At 41.4% G+C, this 10,400-nt stretch overlaps 1 protein-coding gene across 1 annotated transcript; it reads left to right on the plus strand.

The window, feature by feature from the left end:
• The first annotated feature begins 3,340 nt into the window (after positions 1-3,340).
• Positions 3,341-10,115, plus strand: LOC149972820 (uncharacterized). The gene is made up of 3 exons (XM_090216401.1): positions 3,341-3,387; positions 8,575-8,631; positions 8,992-10,115. The coding sequence occupies exons 1-3, from the start codon at positions 3,341-3,343 to the stop codon at positions 9,506-9,508; spliced, it is 621 nt and encodes a 206-aa protein (XP_090072527.1). The 3' UTR covers positions 9,509-10,115.
• The last annotated feature ends 285 nt before the right edge of the window (positions 10,116-10,400 follow it).

Here is a 10,400-nt window from a genome sequence, read left to right on the forward strand (position 1 = left end):
GCCATGAGAAAGTTATCCGGCTGCGGGGACCATGCGAGGGGATTTATTCTACTATCTGTACTTACTGGTGGCACAGACGCTGTTTCATCCTTTCCTACACTGAAATTACCCTTGCCTAACGATTGCGTCTGAAGCTGGGCTTGCAGCACAGCTATCCTCGCCATAAGTCGATCGTTCTCCTGTATATTATGAGTACAGCGACTGCAATTAGAAGGCATCATGTTAATGTTACTACTTAGCTTTGGCTGTTGGAGGTCCTGACAAACCACGTCCAGACAAAGCGTCCGGAGTGAAAAAGTTGAATGAAAAAAAGTTGAGTGAGGGGAAAAACTAAAAATATAAAAGTAATTAAAAAGTAAAAACCGTAAAGTTCTCAGGTAGCAAAGTAAGGTTAGCACAATGCACAGCGGCACGTTAACAAGTCTGCTACAGAATGCTTTGGTAGCCATGCTGGTTAAGTGTGCCTTGAATTCTAAATAAATCACAGACAGTGTCACCAGCAAAGCACCACCACACCTCCTCCTCCATGATTCACAGTGGGAACCACACATGCCGAAATCATCCGTTCACCTACCCTTGTCTCACCAAGATACTGTGGTTGGAACCAAACATCTCAAATTTGGACTCATCAGACCAAAGGACAGATTTCCACCCGTCTAATGTTCATTGCTCGTGTTTCTTGGCCCATGCAAGTCTCTTCTTATTATTGGTGTCCTTTAGTAGTGGTTTCTTTGCAGGATTCGACCATGAAGGCCTGATTCATGCAGTCTCCTCTGAACAGTTGATGTTGAGATGTGTCTGTTACTCGTGAACTCTGTGAAGCATTTATTTGGGCTGCAATTTCTGAGGCTGGTAACTCTACAGCAGAGGTACCTCTGGGTCTTCCTTTCCTGTAGCAATCCTCATGAGAGCTAGTGTCATCATAGAGCTTAATGGTTTTTGCGACTGAAATTTTCCGCATTGGCTGACCTTCATGTCTTAAAGTAATGATGGACTGTTGTTTCTCTTTGCTTATTTGAGCTGTTCTTGCCATAATATGGACTTGGTATTTTACCAAATAGGGCTATCTTCTTTATACCACCCCTACCATGTCACAACACAAGTGATTTGCTCAAACTCATTAAGAAGGAAAGAAATTCCACAAATTAACTTTTAACAAGGCACACTTGTTAACTGAAATGCACTTCAGGTGACTACCTCATGAACCTAGTTGAGAGAATGCCTAGAGGGTGCAAAGCTGTCATCAAGGCAAAGGATGGCTACTTTGGCTACTTTCAACCTAGTTGAGAGAATGCCTAGAGGGTGCAAAGCTGTCATCAAGGCAAAGGATGGCTACTTTGGCTACTTTCAACCTAGTTGAGAGAATGCCTAGAGGGTGCAAAGCTGTCATCAAGGCAAAGGATGGCTACTTTGGCTACTTTCAACCTAGTTGAGAGAATGCCTAGAGGGTGCAAAGCTGTCATCAAGGCAAAGGATGGCTACTTTGGCTACTTTCAACCTAGTTGAGAGAATGCCTAGAGGGTGCAAAGCTGTCATCAAGGCAAAGGATGGCTACTTTGGCTACTTTCAACCTAGTTGAGAGAATGCCTAGAGGGTGCAAAGCTGTCATCAAGGCAAAGGATGGCTACTTTGGCTACTTTCAACCTAGTTGAGAGAATGCCTAGAGGGTGCAAAGCTGTCATCAAGGCAAAGGATGGCTACTTTGGCTACTTTCAACCTAGTTGAGAGAATGCCTAGAGGGTGCAAAGCTGTCATCAAGGCAAAGGGTGGCTACTTTGGCTACTTTCAACCTAGTTGAGAGAATGCCTAGAGGGTGCAAAGCTGTCATCAAGGCAAAGGATGGCTACTTTGGCTACTTTCAACCTAGTTGAGAGAATGCCTAGAGGGTGCAAAGCTGTCATCAAGGCAAAGGATGGCTACTTTGGCTACTTTCAACCTAGTTGAGAGAATGCCTAGAGGGTGCAAAGCTGTCATCAAGGCAAAGGATGGCTACTTTGGCTACTTTCAACCTAGTTGAGAGAATGCCTAGAGGGTGCAAAGCTGTCATCAAGGCAAAGGATGGCTACTTTGGCTACTTTCAACCTAGTTGAGAGAATGCCTAGAGGGTGCAAAGCTGTCATCAAGGCAAAGGATGGCTACTTTGGCTACTTTCAACCTAGTTGAGAGAATGCCTAGAGGGTGCAAAGCTGTCATCAAGGCAAAGGGTGGCTACTTTGGCTACTTTCAACCTAGTTGAGAGAATGCCTAGAGGGTGCAAAGCTGTCATCAAGGCAAAGGATGGCTACTTTGGCTACTTTCAACCTAGTTGAGAGAATGCCTAGAGGGTGCAAAGCTGTCATCAAGGCAAAGGATGGCTACTTTGGCTACTTTCAACCTAGTTGAGAGAATGCCTAGAGGGTGCAAAGCTGTCATCAAGGCAAAGGATGGCTACTTTGGCTACTTTCAACCTAGTTGAGAGAATGCCTAGAGGGTGCAAAGCTGTCATCAAGGCAAAGGATGGCTACTTTGGCTACTTTCAACCTAGTTGAGAGAATGCCTAGAGGGTGCAAAGCTGTCATCAAGGCAAAGGATGGCTACTTTGGCTACTTTCAAATAAGTTTTTTAATACTTTTTCGGTTTCTTCCCCATGTCAGCATTAATGTCATTGTTTTTCATGTCCAGATGCTGCCCTGTCCTGTTTCATGTATGTTTATTAATTAAATGTTCACTCCCTGTACTTGCTTCTCTTCTCCAAGAATCTGTCCTTAAAATGTCTTGTGGATCAAATCCCGTTAGCGGGATCGATTTGACAACATCCAGTGAAATGGCAGAGCGCGAAATGTAAAAAAATAATATTAGAAATATTTTACTTTCATACATTCAGAAGTGCAATACACCAAATTAAAGCTTCTTCTTAATGTCAGATTTCAATAAGGCTTTACGGCGAAATCAAACCACGCGATTATCTGAGGACAGCACCCCATCAAACAAAAACACATGACAATCATATTTCAACCCGCCAGGCGCGACAGAAAACTCAGAAATAACTATATAATTCATGCCTTACCTTTGAAGAGCTTCTTCTGTTGGCACTCCAATATGTCCCATAAACATCACAAATGGTCCTTTTGTTCGATTAATTCCGTCGTTATATCCCCAAAATGTCCATTTATTTGGCTTGTTTGATTCAGAAAAACACTGTTTCCAACTCGCCCAACATGACAGCACATTATCTAATAAGTTACCTGTAATCTTGGTCCAAACATTTCAAACAACATTCCTAATACAACTTTAGGTATTTTATACCGTAAATAATCAATAAAATTTAAGACGGAATAAACCGTGTTCAATAGCAGATAAAATGAAAGGCTCCTATGCCTCAGTCGGCTCGATGGGCTTCTACAATAGGTGGGATGCCGGATGGTGCCCCTAGAGAGGGGGGGGGGGGGGGTACTGTCACGCCCCCTCCCGCTCCCTCTCCCTGCCAGGCTGCCCATCATTACAGACACCTGTCACATTCATTACGCGCATCAGCGCTTAATTGAACTCACCTGTACTCCTTCACGTTTTGATTACCTTCCCTATATCTGTCTGTTCCCCTGTTTCTTCCCCGTGTCAGCATGAATGTTATGTTTTTCATCGCTGTCCTGTCCTATTTCATGTCTGTTTATTAATGAAATGTTCACTCCCTGTACTTGCTTCTCGTCTCCAAGCGTCTGTCCTTACAGAAATGTTCATAGTGACGTACAGTCAGTGGCAACCTGTCATTCAGGATAGGTGGGGCAGTAATGTGTTGGATTTGTCACAAACATAACATTTATATTCAGGACAGAAAGTTAATTTCTTTGCCAGATTTTTTTCAGTATTACTGCCATGTTGCAAACAGGATGCATGTTTTGGAATATTTTTATTATGTACAGGCTTCCTTCTTTTCGCTCTGTCAATTAGGTTAGTATTGTGGAGTAACTACAATGTTGTTGATCCATCTTCAGTTTTCTCCTATCACAGCCATTATACTCTGAAACTGTTTTAAAGTCACCATTGGCCTCTTTGTGAAATCCCTAGGCAGTTTCCTTCCTCTCCAGCAACTGAGTTAGGAAGAATGCCTGTATCTTTGTAGTAACCCAATTTGTTGATACACCAACTAAAATGTAATTAATAACTTCACCATACTCAAAGGGATATTCAATGTCTTAAAAAAAAAAAATACGGATCTACCAATAGGTGACCTTCTTTTCGAGGCGTTGGAAAACCTCTCGTCTTTGTAGTTGAATACAATTATCTATAAGGTTCCTCAACTGAGGGACCTTACAGATAATTGTATGTGTGGGGTAGAGAGATGAGGTAGTCATGAAGAAATCATGTTAAACACTACGATTGCACACAGAGTAAGTCTATGCAACTTATTATGTGACTTGTCAAGCACATTTTTACTCCTGAACTTATTTAGGCTTGCCATAACAAAAGGGGTTAAATTCGTATTGACTCAAGACATTTCAGCTTTTCATTTTAATCCATTTGTAAACATTTCAAAAAACATAATTCCACTTTGACATTATTGGGTAGGTCAGTGACAAAAAAAAATCTAAATTTAATCCAAATTTCAATTCAGGCTGGAACACAAAATGCAGAAAAACTAAAGGGGTGTGAATACTTTCTCAAGGCACTGTAGAATACACAACCAAAGAAGCCAGTTGTGCCAGATATATAAAGAGGAGAATTGTGGTAAGAATGTGCCCGAAAAGCTGTCCAAATTGCTAATTTCTGAAGATGCTATGATCAATTATTGTGAAATTTCATCTTTAAACATGTACAATGTACATGCACACGTGGATACTCATGGATATGAGCTGACTAAAAATCTATACAATGATGTTCAGCCCGACTTTAATGTAGGATAAGACGGATCCCTTTGAGCAAAGTTATATTCTATAAATCAGCTAGTTCTTTCAGTTCAGTCTGGATTTTAAATCATTGTTGCCGCGATGTGAATATGTCCATGAACAGAGTACCTGATCTTAATAATTCTAAATGTATATGCTCATATTTTCCACAAGAGGGCAGCATACAACTTTTCATAAATCAGGAGGTTCAACATTGATAGTCTACTCTGAACTCTCCAAAAGAGTATAAGGTGTTGCATTACAAAAAAGTTAACATTTGAAAGAGCGTCTTCATCCAATCTAACCTTACTGTTCAGACAAGCCAAACGGTAAGATTGTCATAGATGAATATTGTTGAATCAAAAAACCCAACTAAATATTATAAAACCCAACTAAATAGGTTACAATTATTCCTTAAAAATTAAACAGAATCACACAAAAACAGATAGCTGTGACAGAGTGTGTACTTGAACATCAAGCTGCCTCAAGGCACCTACAGGCTCCTGCCCTCTGGGCCATTCTGGCTTGGACAAGGGCTTACTTACTAACTTACTTACTTATGCTTATCAAAAAACTAGATCTAAATAAACAAAAACAAGCATATATCGACATTATAAGGGACATAGAACCAGTTATGCATTTAGATAAGTAGGTTGAGAACGTTGGAGTGTGAGGTAACATTATTTTAAAGATAGCAATAATAAATTGTTCTCTGAGGCAATTTTTTTTATTTTTATAACGAAATCAGGTTGAATTACAATTTGATCACCGTGCCAGGAGTGAATGGATATGAGGCAGCTAAAATTAAAACAATAACGGAGCTTCCAGTGGGCTGTTCCAACAACTGATGTCTGAATAGGGGCTGTGCACATATTAACAAACAGATCTTTTGTCTGGTCTTGGAATATGAGTTATTAAGTAATTACGCAGCTCATTTTCATTCAATAAAGGGTACCTGGTGAATTAGAGTGCGTCAAATGAGAGTTCCTCACCATTCCTGGAACACCTTAAATGATGCAGCATGAATTTCCAATCAGTATGGATGACCTTTCTGTAACTAATGCCTTGCTGAGATCTGATATTACAGTATCTTAGGGGACAATTTACAGTAGAGGAAAACTCCAAGTGAATTCAGGGTGTTGATTAAAGATGCTTACTGTAGGCTAGCCATATTACTGAACAATTACAGTATTTTCCCCTTGCAAAGGAATGGCCCTCGCCGGGATATGTTTGACCATAAATGTTCAATTACTGTTATTTGAGGTGTAGCAGTTTCCCCTCTGTACATACAGTGTACTGTAGCTGTAAGCTGTTGTCGTTTCCCCTCAACATATTCTACTCAAGTGCAAGATAATGTCAGTTAAAAGATGGGTTTCACATAATCACATTTTTTGGTGAATGTGGAAAGATAGCTTAAGGAAAGAGACTGACGTAAATGTGGCTGCTTAATTGAAGCATAACATCATTTGAGAGGGTAGAGGAGGGCTTCATGTGTTGGCAGTCCTCCAGAGAAGCTCTGCTGTGCAGACAGACAACCCACAAAGAGAGACCCCGGTGTGGGCCGTGTCAAGCAGACAGAGCTGGAGGAGAGGGGCTTGTCTGTGCCTGCCGAATACAGTGTGATGCACTTACGTGATAAAGACAGAAAGAGAGCTGTATGATGTAAGGGGATACGCTTTCACCTGGTTGTTGCTTCCTATTGTATCAAACTGCAGTAACAAGCTACATTTCAATGCTGCCAGCCGCTGAGTTTCCCGCAGTTCAAATGACTTGAAAATAGTTGGCATTACAGTTGTTTCATTCTGATCCCAAGCCTCCATATTTGCAGGACAGATGTGAAGTCTGGCCAATGTGTTATGAAGAGATGCTTTAGAACTATGGGAAGTCAATTTACATAGGGAAAAAAAGGCAGGCAGGGATCCATTGGGGTACAGCAGTTTCCATGGAAACGTCTGATCAAGCAGACCGGATGGATCTAGCAGCAATGAGGTAATCACTCCATTGAGGCCTGCCAACAGTTTGACAACAGTGGTAATGAACGGGTTCCCTTCTAAACATCCCAAAAGGATGCTAACCGTTTTGAGCTATTCCATATCCTGTGACAGCCTTATCAAGAAATCTCCCAAAGAGAAAAAGACAGAAAACTAACAGTTGCTTTCATCCACAATGAGTATGTCCAGCTGGTTTTTATAATGGCTGGTTTAGTGAGTGGCAGCATGAAATAATACTCCTAACCTGTCTGTGTAACGTCATACCTGTTCTATCGGCTGTGTTCTAATGCTACTGTAGATAAATAACAATGCGTGTGCTTTTATAGGTGGTGCCTTTATAAGTGGTTTCATATGAATACAGTTTAAATATTAGATTCTGAATATTTTCCATGTAAAACACTTCCTTGCTCCACCTCTCTTTCTCTCTGATCATATGCCCTTTTTGTCTTCTTTTTGTCTCCTACCGTAATGGTTTTGAGGCAAGATTTTCATTGTGCAAAACAAGTTAATTATTTATGATGGAAAATTGGTACTTTGGAAAACAGCTCAAGGATGGTACCTTTAGCATTCCATTGAAAATGGCGGAGCTATGCCCCTGGGTAAATGATCAACAATCTGGTGTTATTAGAGGCCTGGAAAGCGATTTCCATTCGATAAATAGGGGCACTTATAGCTGGATCAGCTCAGTGTGAAACTATTACAAGACCATTGGAAATGATAAAAGGTTTTAAAGTGAATTCTCAAACTAGAAGGATTCATATCTGTTCCGTGATTATTTGCTGGAGTCCAATTAAGCCAGTGATGCAGACAGAAGCGAGACGTCCTACGTAAGCACGTGCCTTTTGATACTCTTTTGTTAATATTACCTTCTTAATTTGCTGAATGGTCATCCATCTGAATCAAAAAAATCTAAAGACCAAAATATTGTTAAAACTGAATTCAATTGGCTGTCACCAAGCATTTCAATTCCTGCTTATGTTTTCTAAGTGCTGTGTATTTCTAGGGTGCGAGTCCTGGATGGGTGCCACCAGCCAACTAATGTTGTTACATAGTGTTACACTGGAGATAATAGAAGGATGTGTAGCATAGAGTGAGGAGCCTGCAGTCCCAGCGTGGACAGTGACAGTAGACAACGCCAGCAGTTCACCGTAGGGCATTGCCCTATTTGTTGGTTGACATCAGGGTGAATTATCACTCTTGGCCTACAGTGTACCCTGCCTGCCTGTGTACTGCTCTATTCTCACGGGACCCAGCAGCAGTTTCCTACAGATAGAGGCACTAGGGACACATGGTGCCACATTTATCACCCTGCAAATTAATGGAAAAAATAGGAAGTGAGGCGAGGTCTCAAAGCAAGCTGTGGACTGAGCAGGATAATTGGGAGGTTTTCACCGCAGCATGCATTCTCATTATGCCTTAGTGATGCATCATCTACTACTGTACCACCTCAATCTAACTCAATTAGGACTTGACAATCGATGAATGAGCTCATCGTTTTCTTTTTGAAAGCAGATATGTCCTTAAAACTCCGTTCACACAGTATATCACTTTAAAATGTTGCCCAATATGTTTCTAACAGGGTGGATATTCCCTGTGACTGGTAGTGTTCTTCAGTGTTTTCTCTTGTGTTGAATGTGCTCTGGGTTTGATTTGTGTTTGTCTGCTTGCTTCGGGTAATGAGCTGATTGAGCACACCTGTTCCCCTCCCTATAATTGAGGAGCTTAACGGTGCGCGTTGGGCGAAAGTCGAGCCATATCAAGTTGCAATGCCAGTTGCTGTAAGGTTGAGTTGTATTGTTGATGGCCAAAGCTATAATACTGTATATCACTTTTGAGTGACCTGACCAAATTCACAGAGAAATGTGTGTTATATACTGTCATCAGTCTAAGAATCGGTAGATCTGTTCTATTTGAGTTATGTCTATGGTTCCCGTTCTTACGTTTCTGTTTGGGTGTTTTACTTTCAGTTTTGTATAACAGCTAAAAATACAATATTTTCCGTTATGGAAAATATATTTCACAGCAGTTTAGATGGTACAATGACTCTCTATAGGAGGACGTAGATGTACTGTCATTGTGGTGCCAGGACAACATCTCCCTCAATGTCAGCAAACAAATGAGTTGATTCTTGATTTCAGGAAGCAGAGGAGGGAACATGCCCAATCCACATCAACGGGACTGCAATCGAGAGAGTCAGCAGTTTTAAGTTCCTCTGCGTCCACATCAGAGGACTTGACATGGAACAACAACACCACCACTCGTCTCAAGAGGGCTCAACAGGGTCGCTACTTCCTAAGGCAGCTGAAGAAATTTGGCATACCATCCCGGGTCCTCTCCAAACACTACCGCTGCACCATCGAGAGCATCCTGACCGCTTGCATCATGGCCTGGTACGGGAACTGCTCCATCCACGACTGCAATGCCATTCAGCAGGTAGTGCCGGCTGAGTACATCACCGGGCTCCCACCCATCCAAGACATCTACTCGAACTGGTGCCTGATGAACGGCCCGCAGCATCATCAAGGACCCCACACACCCCAGCCACAAGCTATTCTCTCCCTTACTGACGGGCAGACGTATCGGAGCATGAGGTCTGATACCAACAGGCTCAGAGACAGTTTCTATCTACAAGCCATCAGACTGTTGAACACCTGAACTGGTCTGACCACCTGCTGTGATTCTCTGCACCTTAGAACACAAGCACTCACTCACGTGCACACCCACGTATACATTCACAACTGCTGCTACCAGACTCTTATCATGATTGCTAAATACTGCACAATTTTAACACTTGCCCCCCAATACCCCCTTCCCCAAAACAAAATATTTTACAATGAAGTGTGCCTTCCTGTATTACGGTAAAATGTTTATTCTATTCTACTGAGACATTTACTATGTTCCTATTATTTTCTTATTATTGTTGCGTTGTCGAAGGAACCTGGAAGTAAACATTTATTTTGACTTTTCAGCCCTGTTTACATGTACAGTATATCCTACTACTAGTCAAGTTTTGTGTATAAACATACCTCAACCGCTCCTGTACCCCTCACGTTGAATGAGGTACTTGGCACTGACCTGTATATACAGTTGAAGTCAGAAGTTTACGTGCACTTAGGTTGGAGTCATTAAAACTCATTTTTCAACCACTCCACAAATGTCTTGTTAATTAACAAACTATAGTTTTGGCAAGTCGGTTAGGACATCTGCTTTGTGCATGACACAAGTAATTTTCCAACAATTGTTTACAGACAGATTATTTCACTGTATCACAATTCCAGTGGGTCAGAAGTTTACATACACTAAGTTGACTGTGCCTTTAATCAGCTTGGAAAATTCCAGAAAATGATGGCATGGCTTTAGAAGCTTCTGATAGGCTAATTGACATAATTTGAGTCAATTGGAGGTGTACCTGGGGATATATTACAAGGCCTACCTTCAAACTCAGTGCCTCTTTGCTTGACATCATGGGAAAATCAAAAGAAATCGGCCAAGAACTCAGAAAAAAAATTGTAGACCTCCACAAGTCCGGTTCATCCTTGGGAGCAAT

The sequence above is a fragment of the Oncorhynchus mykiss genome, chromosome 22, assembly GCF_057628025.1.
Source record: "Oncorhynchus mykiss isolate SJ-2025 chromosome 22, ASM5762802v1, whole genome shotgun sequence".
NCBI classification, from domain to species: Eukaryota; Metazoa; Chordata; class Actinopteri; order Salmoniformes; family Salmonidae; genus Oncorhynchus; species Oncorhynchus mykiss.